At 37.3% G+C, this 20,126-nt stretch overlaps 1 protein-coding gene across 2 annotated transcripts in view; it reads right to left on the bottom strand.

Moving 5' to 3' along the window:
• Positions 1-20,126, bottom strand: part of METTL16 (methyltransferase 16, N6-methyladenosine) — a 471,205-nt gene that overhangs the window by 374,620 nt on the left and 76,459 nt on the right. For both annotated transcript variants that reach the window (XM_053706275.1, XM_053706274.1), the window contains exon 4: positions 13,333-13,473. In XM_053706275.1, the coding sequence (XP_053562250.1) occupies positions 13,333-13,473 (141 nt within the window). The remainder of the gene's footprint in view (positions 1-13,332; positions 13,474-20,126) is intronic.

Consider the following 20,126-nt stretch of genomic DNA (forward strand, 5'->3'; position numbering starts at 1 on the left):
TTTGAGAAAAAATCTTTTTATTGTTAGGTTCCTCACAAACTTTTTGATGTGAATATGTGTGTTAAATTTGTTTAATCTTTTAGTTGGAGCGAAAGATAGACCTAAACTTAGAACTTTTTCTTCTTCTGTTTTTAGTTTGATACTACTTAAATTAAAAATCCCCTGTTTGGCCTCTATCTCCACCTTTTTGCCTCGTTTAGAAGCTCCTCCTCCTCTCTTTCCTCTAGATTTCTTTTTCTCCTGGTATTTGATTCGTTTTCTTGTCTTATCAAATCTCTTGAGTGGCCCTCCCCTAAAGGGCTTCTCTCTAAAAAAACTTGTTCATCATTTTTTTGTTGTTCCCCCTCTTGGGTTCTATGGTCTCTGAGTGTTTCAAATCGATTATATGTCGGGACCTTCCAATTATCATTCTGTCTTTCTATCCATCTGTTAGTCCTTCTTGGGTATTCCCAATTATTATGGCTCTTTTGATGACTTCTGTCTGGATTCTGTCTGTGCATGTTATGTCTAAATTCTGAGTAGAAATGATCTCTATTTTGATACCTCGGGTATCTTGGTCTATCATATTGAGCATTGTAATCATTATTGTTGTATCTTGGTCTATTATATTGAACATTATGTTCATTATTGTTATATTGAAAGTTACGATTATTACTATGATACCTCTCAGAATTGTGGTAGTCATTATAGGGATAAAAATTTCTGTTATTTTCAGAATTACTGTAGTATTGTGTTTGGGGGTCTCTTATAGTTCTATTCATGTGATTATTTTCTCGTCTCACATCTTGGTTATTGTGTCTTAAGGGGGTTTCATTCATATTTTCCTCTCTATTCATTTGCATATTGTCATTTATGTCCCTTTCCATTTTTCCCCATTTTGATCTTAGAAGGTCCTTATTTAAATTTGCTAGTTTGTCAATAATTACTTTTTGTCTTTCTTTGAATTCATTACTACTTTTTTTATCTTTCAGTTTATCTTTAATTTCCAAAATATTTTTCTCTATGGTGATTAGAGTTTCCTTCCTGGATCTTTTTAGGATATCTATTAAAGTGTTTGATGCTTTCTTTAAAGTGTCAGTCCACTCAGTCTGTAATATGTCTGAGAGTGGAAATGTACAATTTTTATTAAGGCGAAGCCCTCTTGGGATAATGTCCTTAGTGGTGTATCTATTTAAAAAGACTAATTCCATCTTTTGTTTAAGTTCTTTGATCATATTTTGTTCTAAATTCTGCATTAGATCAGATATTTTATCAGATGTACATGAGTTAGTTATTTGAATATTGTCATCTCTCATATCTGAAAAAATTTGATCCCTGAAATCAAAAATATCTTCCATATTGAAAGTGATATACCTGCAGCTACTACTAAGTGAAGGAAAAAACTATGTGATCTGTGGGGTGACAGTAGAGCGCTGGTATAAAGGAGATACCACACACTTACAAATGAGAAGATCCTTCGTTCTCCTCAGAAATTTAAGTGAAAAAAGGGGGGAGTGGGGTAAGTGCGCTAAAAAAGCTAAAGGTATCAGAACAAAGTATATATTTATACCTTAATTTCCGATATATATATTATAATAGTGAATGGAAATTAATTAATAAAACTTCATTTTTTAATGAAATAAACCAATTGTTAATAAAGGTGTTTCTTTAAGAGTGAATTTAAACTTTGTGTAAGTGATATAGAAAAGTAACTGAAATTGTTGCTAACGAGGTGATGTGAAAAGTAACTAAAATTGTTGCTAATAAAATAATGTGAAAAAAATGTGTTATAAACAGTGTTTGGAATTTATTATGTTTGGAAATATCCTATATTTAGGATAATACAATACTTGGAGACTAGGTAGAAAATGTAGTACCAATAGCAATATTGAGAATATATATTTATTGGTCCAGACTAAAAATTAGCAGGATCCAAGGGACCTAACAGATAACCCTTATATAGTAAATGCACACAGATGTTAAGAATCTTACAAATTTATTTTTGATTAAAAATATTATATATAACAATTATATAGGGGACGTCTCCCCAATTGCACAGCCTAAAGTTTCTCTAGAGTCATAAAAATCATAAAAATCTAAAAGACTTCTATAAAACAATCTATGTGATGAACAGCGAATAATAAAAACTATATATCATATAGGCACAGTAGTTAACTCTCGTTATAGCTTTTGGTGTGATAGATTCTTTTATCCAGACTTAGTTATTTTTGTATCGCCTTAAATTTTATATGTGGATCATACCAAAGTCTCTATGTAAGTTCCGTAATAGATAGTAATATCACACAGAGGTAGTCTCAAAAGTCTCTATGTAAGTTCCGTAAGAGATTGTAATATCACACAGAGTTATATTTTCTAGGGGTAATTGTACTCTCCCTTCAGATGTGGTTAAGACAAATTTAAAAGCTTACTTTCTTTAAGTCCTGGAGGAGCTTCTGGAGCTTGTGTTCGCCGGCTATTTCTCAGCCGAGTCAGTGCGCCGCATGGATCTTGGCGTCTGACGTCACCGGTAAATCTTCCGGTTGTCAAAAAAGGAAGAAGAAACTCTCAGCTTAAGTGTATATTTTATCCAAATAGGATTTGGGAAATAAATTCTTTGTGAGTCAGATGAAATTACACCCTGCACCTAGTGCCAATGCACGCAGGGATATTTAGACTCCGGTATTGATAATTCAGGACGTAATAGAATAACCCGGGTTACCTCAAATGTTCGTTAAAAGTTGATTTGAGATTCAGATGTCCTTATCTGTAGTAGGCACAGTCACTTAGATCGACGCGTTTCACTCACCAGGGAGCTTTATCAAGATGCAGGTGACTGGCAAAGGTGTTCTTAAATAGGCTGTGGATAATTCTGATTGGTCCTTTTCAGATACTTTTTTGTAAAGGTGGAATTGCAGGTTTTTTCTCATACAGGTATCGTATTCCTTGTCCATGTTCAAAGGCTTAAGGTGGAAGTGTTTAAATTCCAAAGAAGATTTTTTAGCTTTTTTAACTCTGTGGGTCTTTTTCTGATGTTTGATTCATTTTTCTTATTTAGTTTCCTATTATTCTAAATATCAAATGATATTTTGCAGGCCAGCAAATACTAGTTATTGTTCTTACCATATGTTCTATATCATATATTTACTTACATTATATATTATAAAAAACAGATTTTAATCCATTGTAATTAACATTGTCCCTCCTGTAAGGATGTAACGGCTGTTTATAAACATGTTTTACTTGTAATATTTACATCTGCTTTGCAAAAGGTATAGTTACATATTCTCAGATTGCTATTGTTATACGTTAGGGTTTGTGTACTGAATTGGAGTTGATTTGACACATTTTATGTTAGTACTATTATAATTCAAAAAGGAAAGGTGAGAGATCTAGTTCAGAGTTCAGGCCTTTAGGATGTAGAGTATCGTATTTATAGATCATTTCGGCTTCCTTTATCAGCAATTTCTTCTCTAGGTTGCCACCTCACCTTTCCTTTTTGAATTATAATAGTACTAACATAAAATGTGTCAAATCAACTCCAATTCAGTACACAAACCCTAACGTATAACAATAGCAATCTGAGAATATGTAACTATACCTTTTGCAAAGCAGATGTAAATATTACAAGTAAAACATGTTTATAAACAGCCGTTACATCCTTACAGGAGGGACAATGTTAATTACAATGGATTAAAATCTGTTTTTTATAATATATAATGTAAGTAAATATATGATATAGAACATATGGTAAGAACAATAACTAGTATTTGCTGGCCTGCAAAATATCATTTGATATTTAGAATAATAGGAAACTAAATAAGAAAAATGAATCAAACATCAGAAAAAGACCCACAGAGTTAAAAAAGCTAAAAAATCTTCTTTGGAATTTAAACACTTCCACCTTAAGCCTTTGAACATGGACAAGGAATACGATACCTGTATGAGAAAAAACCTGCAATTCCACCTTTACAAAAAAGTATCTGAAAAGGACCAATCAGAATTATCCACAGCCTATTTAAGAACACCTTTGCCAGTCACCTGCATCTTGATAAAGCTCCCTGGTGAGTGAAACGCGTCGGTCTAAGTGACTGTGCCTACTACAGATAAGGACATCTGAATCTCAAATCAACTTTTAACGAACATTTGAGGTAACCCGGGTTATTCTATTACGTCCTGAATTATCAATACCGGAGTCTAAATATCCCTGCGTGCATTGGCACTAGGTGCAGGGTGTAATTTCATCTGACTCACAAAGAATTTATTTCCCAAATCCTATTTGGATAAAATATACACTTAAGCTGAGAGTTTCTTCTTCCTTTTTTGACAACCGGAAGATTTACCGGTGACGTCAGACGCCAAGATCCATGCGGCGCACTGACTCGGCTGAGAAATAGCCGGCGAACACAAGCTCCAGAAGCTCCTCCAGGACTTAAAGAAAGTAAGCTTTTAAATTTGTCTTAACCACATCTGAAGGGAGAGTACAATTACCCCTAGAAAATATAACTCTGTGTGATATTACAATCTCTTACGGAACTTACATAGAGACTTTTGAGACTACCTCTGTGTGATATTACTATCTATTACGGAACTTACATAGAGACTTTGGTATGATCCACATATAAAATTTAAGGCGATACAAAAATAACTAAGTCTGGATAAAAGAATCTATCACACCAAAAGCTATAACGAGAGTTAACTACTGTGCCTATATGATATATAGTTTTTATTATTCGCTGTTCATCACATAGATTGTTTTATAGAAGTCTTTTAGATTTTTATGATTTTTATGACTCTAGAGAAACTTTAGGCTGTGCAATTGGGGAGACGTCCCCTATATAATTGTTATATGTAATATTTTTAATCAAAAATAAATTTGTAAGATTCTTAACATCTGTGTGCATTTACTATATAAGGGTTATCTGTTAGGTCCCTTGGATCCTGCTAATTTTTAGTCTGGACCAATAAATATATATTCTCAATATTGCTATTGGTACTACATTTTCTACCTAGTCTCCAAGTATTGTATTATCCTAAATATAGGATATTTCCAAACATAATAAATTCCAAACACTGTTTATAACACATTTTTTTCACATTATTTTATTAGCAACAATTTTAGTTACTTTTCACATCACCTCGTTAGCAACAATTTCAGTTACTTTTCTATATCACTTACACAAAGTTTAAATTCACTCTTAAAGAAACACCTTTATTAACAATTGGTTTATTTCATTAAAAAATGAAGTTTTATTAATTAATTTCCATTCACTATTATAATATATATATCGGAAATTAAGGTATAAATATATACTTTGTTCTGATACCTTTAGCTTTTTTAGCGCACTTACCCCACTCCCCCCTTTTTAGCAATGAGACTAGCAAGCTTGGAAAACACTTTAAAGCAAGTTAACAAGCAATATAAAAAAACCTTACTGTGCCTTTAAGAGAAACAAATTTTGACAAAATTTGAAATAACAGTGAAAAAAGGCAGTTACACTAACAAAATTTTTACAGTGTATGTAACAAGTCAGCAGAGCATTGCACCCACTTGCAAATGGATGATTAACCCCTTAATAACAAAAACAGAATAATAAATGACAAAAACGTTTTTTAAACACATTCACAACAACTGCCACAGTCTACTGTGATTGTTACCCTCCTCAAACACGACTTTGAAGCCTTTTGAGCCCTTCAGAGATGTCCTGTATCATGCAGAGGGAAGCTGAATGTCTCTGTCAGTATTTTTATCTGCACAGAAAAGCACTAAAATAGGCCCTTCCCACTCATATTGCAACAGTGGAAAGCCTGTTACTAGGCAAAAATCAAGCCAGCCATGTGGAAAAAAAAAACTAGGCCCCAATAAGTTTTGTCACCAAACATATATAAAAACGATTAACATGATAGCAAATGTTTTATATTACACTTTTATAAGAGTATGTATCTCTGTTAATAAGCCTGATACCAGTCACTATCACTGCATTTAAGGCTTAACTTACATTAATCCGGTATCAGCAGCATTTTTCTAGCAAATTCCATCCCTAGAAATATTTTAACTGCACATACCTTATTACAGGAAAACCTGCACGCTATTCCCCCTCTGAAGTTACCTCACTCCTCAGAATATGTGAGAACAGCAAAGGATCTTAGTTACTTCTGCTAAGATCATAGAAATCACAGGCAGATTCTTCTTCTAATACTGCCTGAGATGAAACAGTACACTCCGGTACCATTTAAAAATAACAAACTTTTGATTGAAGTTAAAAAACTAACTATAATACACCACTCTCCTCTTACTACGTCCATCTTTGTTGAGAGTTGCAAGAGAATGACTGGATATGGCAGTGAGGGGAGGAGCTATATAGCAGCTCTGCTGTGGGTGATCCTCTTGCAACTTCCTGTTGGGAAGGAGAATATCCCACAAGTAATGGATGATCCGTGGACTGGATACACTTAACAAGAGAAAAAGGAATATAATTCCCATAATCAAGGAAGGTTCCACAGTCCATACACAACCATCTGAAATACGGGAGGCTTTTTTTAGGTTCTACCAAAAATTATATTCTAGAGAAGAAATTAATGAGAATGAGAAATCCAAATTCTGGGAAAAAGTTAAAATTCCAAGAATATCTAGAGAAGCACTTCAACTTATTAACCAAGAAATCACAGAAGAAGAAATTAAGAACATGATAGAGAAAATCAAAGTAAACAAAGCTCCTGGTCCAGATGGCATCCCAGCGGAATTCTATAAAATATTAAAGGAGGAGGTAACGGGAACATTAGCCAGGTTGTACAATAGTTATTTCTTGCAAAGCAAACTTGATTTACCCTATTTCACAGACTCAGTAATATCCCTAATTCATAAAAAAGGTAAAAATCCAGAAGAGCTGGGGTCATATCGCCCCATCTCACTACTGAACCAAGATTATAACAATTTCACGTCAATCTTAGCTGACAGATTAAAAAGAGCAATGGGGGATCTGATACACACGGACCAAACAGGTTTTATACCCGGAAGGAACCCGGTGCGCAATATGCGAAGGGTCCTAGTTATGTTAGATCATTATTACAACAGGAATCTCGACTCTAACAAAGATATTGTAAAGGACTTAGCTTTACTAAAAATCGACGCAGAAAAAGCATTCGATGCAATTGTATGGGACCATCTATTCACTGCTCTTAACAAATTTGGTATAGAAGGGAATTTAGTAAATGTAATCAATAAGATTTATAGTAGCCCCAGATCTCAACTCTTTGTAAATGAGGAATTATCAAAACATATTACAGTCCAAAAAGGGACGAGGCAAGGTTGCCCATTATCGCCACTGTTATTTGACATCGCCCTTGAACCACTGGCAGCCTTGTTAAGGCAGGAAATGTATGGGATTCCGCTGGGAGGCCAGAGGGTAAGTATTTCACTTTATGCTGACGATATTGTTTTATTTTTACAAGATACCAATATAAGTATCCCTAAATGGGTGAAGCAAGAAAAGTCACTAGCGCTCAAGAAGGGACACTGGTATGGTAAATTCAGCACCAGTGGTGCAATGAGTGTGATAAATTGCCAATATTATAAGACGTATTAGCAATTATCACAACCACAATATGGTAGTATATATGGGTGAGAGTGCAGCAGAAAGTGGAGATAATCAGTGTACCCCTGACACTGTAATGAATGGCAATGAAAGAGAAAAAATCAAAGTACTTCTGCGCAACTTCAAACAGGTATTACCCTTTAAAATCCAATATAATGGAGAAATATTTTTATAGTCTGTAATATTATCATTATTATGAACAATATATATAAAAGAAAAGAAAAATCAATGCTCTTAATTCATCTGGACCGCACGTAAATACAAGCCGACTACACAGTACACCACATTGCCTCTGACGAAGAAGTACCTGACACTTCGAAACGCGTAAGGCTCTCCAGGTGTGGTTGTACTGTTTCCCCACTTGCAACAATATAGTGTGTACCGGCGTCGCTTACAGCTCCTGACCTCAGGACATACCTTTTTTGGGTTTAGAACTTTGTTTCTGCTACTTACACGGCAGACCCTACCCCGCTGGAACCTCACTCTGACCCGCTGCAGACGGTCAAAGAGTGTGTTCAAGGGATTTAACAGGACTTTAAATTAGTCTACCCAGACACAGTAGAGACATCTCCAGTGGTGAAAGCATTACCTCCATACAGATTCTGCTTACTGTTTATGTGCCTATACTTACCTCATACACGATTGAGGTTTTCACATGTGAGTGCAATTCTTATGATTTTAATGTAAATAAATTTGCCTTTTTTTTACTGGATTACGCTATGTCTGCTTTGTTTTCTTTTCTCCATCTTTGCCTGTGAGACAACTGGGAAATTCCCTGAGACGAAATCACTACCATATTGCAAAGATCCATCGAAGCACAAGATACAGGAAGTTCCTAACCCAGGACTACCATACACAAGGCTGCACAAAAAGAACAAGCACAGACAGCGGCGGACCACAGATCCACACCTATACCATATGACTACACATTACCTCATATGATTGAGGTACCTTCCGGTAAGAAGACAGAAATACCTTATTTTGCCTGGGATTTACTGCTTATGAATTAAGAGCATTGATTTTTCTTTTTTTTTATATATATTGTTCATAATGACTCAATATTACAGACTATAAAAATATTTCTCCATTATATTGGATTTTAAAGGGTAATACCTGTTTGAAGTTGCGCAGAAGTACTTTGATTTTTTCTCTTTCATTGCCAAGTATCCCTAAATGTTTAGAAATCATTAAGAGTTTTAGTCAATTTTCGGGATATAAGATTAACTCTAAGAAATCAGAGTTACTTTGGATTAAGAAAACAAGAAGTTATACTCAGAATATATTCAGAGAAGTGAACTGTATTAACTATTTAGGTATCAAAATTAGTAAAAATCCTAAAGAGTGGTATCACTTAAATTAAAGTGAATTTTTTTAATAATCTACAGGAGAGACTAGAAAGATGGAATATATATTATTTATCCTTATCGGCAAAAATTATGCTGATAAAAACAATAGTGTTTCCTCAATTATTGTTTCTGATGCAGAACTTACCATCATTACTTATCGTCAAACAAGATATGGACAGATATAAAAAGGCATGTAACAGCTTCATATGGAGGAAGAAGAGACCTAGAATAGCTATGGAGAAACTCACACAAAGTAAAAAATATGGAGGCCTCGCACTGCCCAGTATTAGTCATCATAATATTGCCGCACTTGGTATTTGGTATAGATTGGATTCTGGAGGCAAATCATGTAACTTATTACGGGATAGAGTCTGCATTAATAGCCCCATTTGATCTTAAGGCAATTCTACATCACCCGTACCGCAGATTACCAAGTAAAATAAGTAATTTAATTACATTTTCTAAATGTTGTTCAGGCGTGGCAAAAATATTGTGCTCTCAGAGGTCAAGACTTTCAATTGTCAAAATATTTGCCTATTATAGGGACCCCAGACTTTACATCAGGGTTACACAACGTGGTATTTAAAACTTGGAGACAAAGGGGGATAGTATATTTTTCTCAGATAATGCTATTGGATAGGGGGATAATACAAACGTATGAGGATGTAGCAAGGAATTTTCATCTACCAGCAAACAATTTTTTTGTATACTTGCAAGTTAGGAGCTTTCTCTCAGAAATGTTACAGAAGCATAGATTGGTTTGGGATCCAGGAATTGAATCTGGATTAAAATTATACAAGGCGGGGAAACATGCATTATCCTATTGGTATCAGGGAATACAGGCAGTGTCAGGGGAAAATCATCTGGATAAGTTAAAAGAGAAATTATTAAGAAACTTTGGATCAATACAAAAGGAGGAAATTACACAGAGTTTTGAGCGGGCCAGAGAAGCAACATTATTAGTGAGCTGGAGGGAATCCCAGTTTAAATTGATGAATAACTTATCTTACACCTTACAGAATAGCCAAATGGGGGCAGGGAGGGCAAAACGAGAATTGTTCAAAATGTAGTCAAGCGAAGGCTGGTTTGAAACATTGCCTTTGGGAATGCCTGAAGATCAGGCAATTCTGGGGTAAAGTGCAATATTGGTTAAATAGATTTTTGCAGGAAACAGTTGAAATTCTCCCAAGTAATGTATTTTTTTTAAGGAAAGACTCCAGACAAATAGGTGATAGACTACTCATAAATATGGCCATTTTGGCCGCTCGCAATTTAATCTTTCGGAATTGGAGATCCCCTGATCCTCCTAGGCTGGTAGAGTTTATAAGCAACATGAAACTACAGATGATAATAGAAAGACAAGGCTTAACGCGTGCTTCTGAAAAGCAGTTCAGATTGTTCTTTTATAAATGGAAGAATATAATCCTATCATGGCCCCGTGAAACACAGATGCAGTTTATTGCTCCTTTAAGGAGCACGCTTTTTCTGATCATGCTGATTGTAGAGGAAGTATTGCCCTACCATTGGTTATAAATGTCAAAGGAGGGAGGCAACGGTTTGCCACGGCTGCTATAATTAATTTCCCCCTTTTTTTTTAGTAATATAGGTGGGTGTTCAGTGCCCCCCTTTAAGAGCACTGTGTACGGATACCGAGTTTTATTTTTTTTGGAGGTTTTGTTAATTAGGAGATTATATGGAAAAACAGAATCCATTGTTTGGGATAAATTGAGCAGGAAAACTCGTTCTGTATGTTTATATATAGTACAAACCATGTGTAAAGTTGTTTAAATTGCTGTTATGAGAATGTACTATGAAATTGTATATGACATGTTATTTTCTTTTTTGCTTGTCCCTTGTCATCTGCTCATGAACTGACATAAGTCTTTTTTTTTTTGTTGTTTGATGGATTCTTAATAAAAGTGAAAGAAAAAAAAAAAAAAGAAATGACTAAGGCTTGGGACGTTTGAGGAGAAAGCTGAGGCATATCACGCACAGCATTATCCTGAGAGACATTAGGCTCAGAAGGGGGTAATTTATCTTTAAAGGGACACTGTACCCAAAATTTTTCTTTCGTGATTCAGATTGAGCATGAAATTTTAAGCAACTTTCTAATTTACTCCTATTATCAAATTTTCTTCATTCTCTTGGTAACTTTATTTGAAATGCAAGAATGTAAGTTTAGATGCCGGCCCATTTTTGGTGAGCAACCTGGGTTGTCCTTGCTGATTGGTTGATAAATTCATCCACCAATAAAAAAGTGCTGTCCAGAGTACTGAAACCAAAAAAAAGCTTAGATGCCTTCTTTTTCAAATAATGATAGCAAGAGAACGAAGAAAAATTGATAATATGAGTAAATTAGAAAGTTGCTTAAAATTGCATGCTCTTTCTGAATTACAAAAGAAAAAAATTGGGTACAGTGTCCCTTTAAATGTTAAAGTCTTAGATAAACAAGAAGAGCAAAATTGCATAGGCAAAACAATTTGGGCTTCAAACAAAGTAAAATTTTATCCATGGAGCTGGACTGATCCTGTTCTATGTCCATAGCTAATAATTCCCACAAGTAATAGGCAATGAGAAATAAAAGTACTTTAAAATTTTATTAAAATGTTAAAAATCAAAAGTCCTCAGACACCTATATCAAAAATACCTCAGATTGCCTATGACAGAAAAAATAAAAAGCTTTAAAAATTAAATGAGGGAAACCAAAAATACCTCAGATTGTCTGAGGTTCCTACCAGCAAGAAAATACCCCACTAGTAATCGGAATGGAGTATGACTTGTTCAGCAATACGATCCAATGAGGACACCAAATGCAGCCTCCACTTGAAGAGCTGAAATCAATCTGTGAATCAATCTGTGAATCAGTCTGGTCGCAACGGCACCGCTGTGCTAAACCGGAAGTGCAGGTGTCAAGGTGACTGGACTGAAATTAAAGTGCGCACCAATTTCTCTGTAGAGAGAAAAAGGCTCCAGTTACAATCAACTGTCTGTAAAAAAAGGCTAATTGTTTAATACACAAAGCAACCCCAAGTACAAAATAATGTTTTGGCTCACCAGCCTAAACATCCCAGGCCTTACACATGTCTCTATTAAAATAATTAAATATATCTAACATCCCAGCCCATTGAGAAAACAATCTGGAGGAGGATTAACCCCATAAGTGCTGCATTCCTTCATTACCTAGAAGGAAAGGCACTTACCTTAAATTGCATAAGAGATGTTGATCCTCAAGGTGTGGCAGGCACTACGCTGCCTGTCATGGACCTGTAGGAAAAGAAAGAACAGAGAAACCAACTCTGGCTTTCCACAAAGGGGTATCAAAGTGTTAAAAGTAAAGCAAAGGACTGCCTCGCCGCCTTTTAACTGCTAAAAACCACCACTACTCTTACTCAAGAGATTGACATGGACACAGCTAGACCCCAATTCTTGCTTGCAGGGAAAAGTACCCATAAACGGATTAAATTCTTCAAACACTAACTTCGCACAACCTCCATTGACAGAGGCAAAGAGAATGACTGGGGTTATGGGTAAGTCAGTTACTTTTAACAGCTTTGCTGGGGCGCTCTTTGCCTCCACCTGCTGGCCAGGAGTTGAATATCCCACTAGTAATTGAAATGACATTGTGGACTCTCCATATCAAAGGTAAGAAAATCATTACTTATTTACAGCTCGACTACTGCAATTGATATAAAACAAACATTGTGTAAATGTTTTCTCACAGAAAAATCACAAGCAGGGACCTGAAAATCCTTATATTCAATTTCTATTATTGTATGATTCTGTTCTTGTAATAATGTTTGTGTATATCATTTAACCTTGGAATAGTGTTGTTTAATATGTTAGCTTTTTAAACAAAACTAATAATAAATTGCATTTTATACAATGCTCCTCTTCTTGGCAATCAACTAATGTTTGCCCTTTCTGTGCAGATCTAATATATGTTTCTGGATCTGTATATCTATATAGGTTAGTAGCATTATCATTTTTAATTTGTTTAGAATTAGTATAATTTTATTAAACAGATTTTCTAGAGTTTGTTTACTGTGTTTTAAATAAAATTAAAAAGGACCATTAAATACAGTGAAATTACATAACCAACAAGTGCATAATAAAAAGACAATACAATGGCACTTACTCTGTATTTGAAATTAATAGTAGAATTTTGACAAATTACAAAATGTACTTCTGTTTGCTGGCACTTTGTATCATGTGACAGCCATCAGCCAATAACAGACTTTGTATACAATGTGTGCACAAAAAAGACTGTGCGCAAATTGATAATGAATCATGGAAATGTAATTAACATACAGCACATAATTAAGAAAGCTTGCTGTTTGGATCACTGCACTGCCTTAACCTTGTCTTTGCTTTCTCAAATAGTTGGTCTCTGCCCTAGAGGTTCAGATTTAGCTTACCTTTTATGAGATCTGACAAGTTATTTTGTTCCACATTTTTCTTGGCGTAATTAAAGCAGATGTCATCTACCTCTGTAGCAAGGAAATACCAGCCATTCAGTGTAGCCCCTAACAATGGATAAATGCATGATGCTCCTGTACCTATATAAAACAAACAACGTGTAACCACTAATGCAATTTATTTCAAATCTTTAGGCTTAGTTGATCTAATACACTTTATATAAGGGCATTTGCATAACATAGTAGGCTATGAAAAAGGACATAACATCATAATTTAGACCAGAGCCAAATCAAGGTGTCAAACATGTCAACAAAAAGGACTGACAAAGATTCCCATCTCTAAAGATGTTGGTAATGCAAACAAAACTGCAGGAACAAAAAGTCCACAAACTGTAGTGCAATAAAATGTTATTATTGTTTAAAAAGATAGATAACACCTTTACTACCCATTTCCCAGCTTTGCACAATCAACATTGTTATATTAATATACTTTATAACATTTAAACCTCTAAATCTCTGCCTGTTTCTAAGCTCCTGCAGCATGCCTCTTAGTGCATTTTATTGTTTTTTCACAGCCAGACAGTGCTAGTTCATCTGTGCCATATAGATAACAATGTGTTAATTCCCGTGGAGTCATGCATTAACCAGCACTAACTGGCTAAAGTACAAGTTAGTAAAATGCACTGAAAAAGGAACAGTTTGCAAAGGTTTAGAAACAAGGTAATCACAGAGGTAAAACGTATATTAATATAGAAGTGTTGGTTATGCAAAACTGGGGAATGGGTAATAAAGGGGGATTATGTATCTTTTAAAACAATAACAATTTTCAAGTAGACTGTCCCTTAAAGCAATGATCACATAAAAAAAGAAAACATGCGGAGAGATTGGTACATTTTCTCATATATGGTGGTCTTGTAATAAAATGTCGACTTTTTGGGCCCAAGTGGAACAATGCGTCAACCTCACGCTAGGCACACAGCTTACCCTCACGGCTTCAATGATCCTATTAAACCATATCCCTAACTTACAATGTATATATCGCAAAAAGCTACTACAACTGATGCTTACTTGTGCCAAACGCATTATACCCAGGTTATGGAAACAAACATACCCACCCACATTCAGCCAATGGGGAGGTCGAGGTAACACATACACTGTCACTAGAGAAAAGACATTATTGTTTTTTGGGGAAGAAAGACTAGATATTATCTTTTTATGGGAGCAAAGAATATCATAAACTTATAAAAATTGATCCTTCATTAACATTATTATCTATGCGCTGTTGGTTTACTATCCATATCCATCTATAAATGGATGGGATGTATCTCATTCTTATCCGAGGTGTTGGGTGCAAGGAGGTTCTGATACAACACCCCTCCCTTTTCTTTCTTTATTTAGTCCCTTTATATGCGTTTCCCTAACTCTTTCACGGTCCCCTCATCTTCCCTCTCTATCATCCATGTTGAACCGATTAACTTAACTACATAGTGCATTCCCATGACTATATATTTCTACTGGTCTACGTTGTGTACTTGCATGTTTATGTTTCAGCTGTACACGGCTTGTTTGCAATAATCATTTTAAGGGATAAGTAATAAGATGTGAATAATATTGGTTGCTCCCTATTCCACTTCTCCCCCCTTCCCCTCTTTTCCCCTTCCTAAAACATCCTTCCTAGACCATTCTCCTTCAACTACTCTTAGTTTTTCTTTATTGTTTAAATATATTTGTATTATAAAAATATGGCTTCTTCTACATGCACGTTGATGAACGTAAACTGTATTTATTCTATGTATGCAGTATTATTTGTTCTATTTTGGTGAAATGTATTAACCCAATAAAAATATTTGAAAGAAAAAAAGAAAACGTGATAAATGTTTTAAAACTGACAACTAAAAGTGCTTGTCAAAAGTGAATGTAAACAAATTTATGTAGAATAATCCAATGAGTCAGGAGTCACAAAAATAAAATTCTGACTCACAGGATTTGCCAAAGAACTTAAGGACCTATTCGGATATCAAACCTTAACTTCCTAAAAAAAACAAACATAATTTATGCTTACCTGATAAATTTATTTCTCTTGTGGTGTATCCAGTCCAAGGATCATCCATTACTTGTGGGATATTCTCCTTCCCAACAGGAAGCTGCAAGAGGACCACCCACAGCAGAGCTGTCTATATAGCTCCTCCTCTCCCTGCCACCTCCAGTCATTCGACCGAAGACAAGCAAGAGAAAGGGGAAACCATAGGGTGCAGTGGTGACTGAAGTTTAAAAATAAAATATACCTGTCTTAAAATGACAGGGCGGGCCGTGGACTGGATACACCACAAGAGAAATAAATTTATCAGGTAAGCATAAATTATGTTTTCTCTTGTAAGGTGTATCCAGTCCACGGATCATCCATTACTTGTGGGATACCAATACCAAAGCTATAGGACACGGATGAAGGGAGGGACAAGGCAGGTACTTAAATGGAAGGTACCACTGCCTGCAAAACCTTTCTCCCAAAAATAGCCTCCGAAGAAGCAAAAGTATCAAATTTATAGAACTTTGAAAAAGTATGAAGCGAAGACCAAGTCGCCGCCTTACAAATCTGTTCAACAGAAACCTCATTTTTAAAAGCCCATGTGGAAGCTACCGCTCTAGTAGAATGAGCTGTAATCCTTTCAGGAGGTTGCTGGCCAGCAGTCTCATAAGCTAAGAATATTATACTCCTTAGCCAAAACGAAAGAGAAGTTGCCGAAGCCTTTTGGCCTCTCCTCTGTCCAGAGTAGACAACAAACAATGCAGATGTTTGACGAAAATCTTTAGTAGCTTGAAAATAAAAAACTTTAAAGCACGAACCACGTCAATATTGTGTAATAAACGTTCCTTCTTTGAAGAAGGATTAGGACACAGTGACGTAACAACAATCTCCTGATTGATATTCTTATTAGATACCACCTTAGGGAAAAACCCAGGTTTGGTACGCAAAACTGCCTTATCTGCATGGAAGATCAGATAAGGGGAATCGCACTGTAAGGCAGATAACTCAGAAACTCTACGAGCCGAGGAGATAGCTACCAAAAACAGAACTTTCCAAGATAAAAGCTTGATATCTATGGAATACAAGGGTTCAAACGGAACCCCTTGAAAAACTTTAAGAACTAAATTTAAACTCCATGGCGGAGCAACAGGTTTAAACACAGGCTGGATTCTAACTAAAGCCTGACAAAATGCCTGAACGCCTGGAACATCCGCCAGACGCTTGTGCAAAAGAATAGACAAAGCAGAAATCAGTCCCTTTAAGGAACTCGCTGACAAACCCTTCTCCAATCCATCTTGGAGAAAAGACAATATCCTAGGATTCCTGACCTTACTCCATGAGTAACCCTTGGATTCACATCAATGTAGATATTTACACCATATCTTATCATAGATTTTCCTGGTGACAGGCTTCCGTGCCTGAATTAAGGTATCAATGACCGACTCTGAGAAGCCACGCTTTGATAAAATCAAGCGTTCAATCTCCAGGCAGTCAGTCGCAGAGAAATTAGATTTGGATGGTTGAAAGGACCCTGAAATAGAAGGTCCTGTCTTAGAGGCAGAGTCCATGGTGGAAAGGATGACATGTCCACCAGATCTGCATACCAAGTCCTGCGTGGCCACGCAGGTGCTATCAAAATCACTGATGCTCTCTCCTGCTTGATCTTGGCAATCAGACGAGGGAGCAGAGGAAACGGTGGAAACACATAAGCCAGGTTGAAGGACCAAGGCGCTGCTAGAGCATCTATGAGCGCTGCCTTGGGATCCCTGGACCCGGACCCGTAACAAGGAAGCTTGGCGTTCTGGCGAGACGCCATGAGATCCAGTTCTGGTTTGCCCCAACGTTGAATCAACTGTGCAAACGCCTCCGGATGGAGCTCCCACTCCCCCGGATGAAAGGTCTGTCGACTTAGAAAATCCGCCTCCCAGTTCTCTACTCCTGGGATATGGATAGCGGATAGGTGGCAAGAGTGAATCTCTGCCCAACAAATTATCTTTGAAACCTCCAACATCGCTAGGGAACTCCTTGTTCCCCCTTGATGGTTGATGTAAGCTACAGTCGTGATGTTGTCCGACTGAAATCTGATGAACCTCATTGTCGCTAGCTAAGGCCATGCCTGAAGAGCATTGAATATCGCTCTTAGTTCCAGAATGTTTATCGGGAGGAGAACCTCCTCCTGAGTCCACAATCCCTGAGCCATCAGGGAGTTCCAGACTGCCCCCAGCCCAGAAGGCTGGCATCTGTAGTTACTATTGTCCAATCTGGCCTGCGAAAGGTCATACCTTTGGACAGATGGACTCGAGATAGCCACCAGAGAAGAGAATCCCTGGTCTCTTGATCCAGATTTAGTAGAGGGGACAAATCTGTGTAATCCCCATACCACTGACTGAGCATGCAGAATTGCAGCGGTCTGAGATGTAGGCGGGCAAACGGAACTATGTCCATTGCTGCTACCATTAAGCCAATTACTTCCATACACTGAGCCACCGAAGGGCAAGAATTTAGAAGTTTTGATAACCTGGCCTCTGTCAGGTAAATCCTCATTTCTACAGAATCTATCAGAGTTCCCAGAAAGGAAACTCTTGTGAGAGGGGATAGAGAACTCTTCTTTTCGTTCACCTTCCACCCATGCGACCTCAGGAATGCCAGAACGATATCCGTATGAGACTTGGCAATTTGGAAATTTGACGCCTGTATCAGAATGTCGTCTAAGTAAGGGGCTACTGCTATGCCCCGCGGCCTTAGGACCTCCAGAAGTGACCCCAGAACCTTCGTAAAGATTCTTGGAGCTGTAGCTAACCCAAAGGGAAGAGCCACAAACTGGTAATGCCTGTCTCGGAAGGCAAACCTGAGAAACCGATGATGATCTTTGTGTATCGGAATGTGAAGATAAGCATCCTTTAAGTCCACAGTAGTCATGTATTGACCCTCCTGGATCATAGGTAGGATTGTTCGAATAGTCTCCATCTTGAATGATGGGACCCTGAGAAATTTGTTTAGGATCTTGAGATCTAATATTGGTCTGAAGGTTCCCTCTTTTTTGGGAACCACAAATAGATTTGAATAGAAACCTTGACCCTGTTCCTCCTTTGGAACTGGGTGGATCACTCCCATAACTTGGAGGTCTAGAACACAATGTAAGAATGCCTCTCTCTTTATCTGGTTTGCAGATAATTGTGAAAGGTGAAACCTCCCTTTTGGAGGGGAAGCTCTGAAGTCCAGAAGATATCCCTGGGACACAATTTCCAACGCCCAGGGATCCTGGACATCTCTTGCCCAAACCTGGGCGAAGAGAGAAAGTCTGCCCCCTACTAGATCCGTTACCAGATCGGGGGCCAATTCTTCATGCTGTTTTAGAGGCAGCAGCAGCAGGTTTCTTGGCCTGCTTACCTTTGTTCCAAGTCTGGTTAGGTCTCCAGACCGGCTTGGACTGGGCAAAATTTCCCTCTTGTTTTGTATTAGAGGAAGTTGATGCCGCACTCGTCTTAAAGTTTCGAAAGGCACGAAAATTAGTTTGTTTGGTCCTTAACTTGTTAGACCTATCCTGAGGATGGGCATGACCTTTTCCTCCAGTAATATCAGAAATGATCTCCTTCAATTCAGGCCCGAATAGGGTCTGCCCCTTGAAGGGAATATTAAGAAGCTTAGACTTTGAAGTAACGTCAGCTGACCATGATTTAAGCCATAGCGCCCTACGCGCCTGAATAGCAAAACCAGAATTCTTAGCCGTTAGTTTAGTCAAATGAACAATGGCATCAGAAACAAATGAATTGGCTAGCTTAAGTGCTCTAAGCTTGTCAAGTATATCATCCAATGGGGTCTCTACCTGTAAGGCCTCTTCCAGAGACTCAAATCAGAAGGCCGCAGCAGCAGTGACCGGGGCAATGCATGCAAGAGGCTGAAGAATAAAACCTTGTTGAATAAACATTTTCTTAAGGTAACCCTCTAACTTTTTATCCATTGGATCTAAGAAAGCACAACTGTCCTCGACAGGGATAGTAGTACGCTTAGCTAGAGTAGAAACTGCTCCCTCCACCTTAGGGACCGTTTGCCATAAGTCCCTTTTGGCAGAATCTATGGGAAACATTTTCTTAAAGACAGGAGGGGGAGAGAACGGAACACCTGGTCTATCCCATTCCTTAGTAATAATCTCTGAAAACCATCAGTGTAAACAGGCACTGAATAGTATTTATCCAATCTGCACATTTTCTCTGGCACTATAATGGTGTCACAGTCATTCAGAGTAGCTAAAACCTCCCTGAGCAACACGCGGAGGTGTTCAAGCTTAAATTTAAATGTTGACATATCAGAATCAGGTTGAAGCATCTTCCCTGAGTCAGAAAAATCACCCACAGAAAGAAGCTCTCCTTCCTCCGCTTCTGCATATTGTGAGGGGGTATCAGACATAGCTACTAAAGCGTCAGAGTGCTCTGTATTCCTTCTAACACCAGAGCTGTCTCGCTTTCCTTGTAACCCAGGTAGTCTGGATAATACCGCTGAAAGGGTATTATCCATGACTGCCGCCATGTCTTGTAAAGTAAACGCCATGGGCGCGCTAGATGTACTTGGCGCCTCTTGAGCGGGAGTCCCTTGAGCGAGAGTTAAAGGTTCTGAAACGTGAGGCGAGTTAGTCGGCATAACTTCCCCCTTGTCAGTTTCCTCTGGTGATAAATCTTTTAAAGACAGAATATGGTCTTTATAACTTAAAGTGAAATCAGTACATTTGGTACACATTCTAAGAGGGGGTTCCACCATGGCTTCTAAACAT

This window comes from Bombina bombina, chromosome 3, assembly GCF_027579735.1.
Source record: "Bombina bombina isolate aBomBom1 chromosome 3, aBomBom1.pri, whole genome shotgun sequence".
In the NCBI taxonomy this organism is placed as follows: domain Eukaryota; kingdom Metazoa; phylum Chordata; class Amphibia; order Anura; family Bombinatoridae; genus Bombina; species Bombina bombina.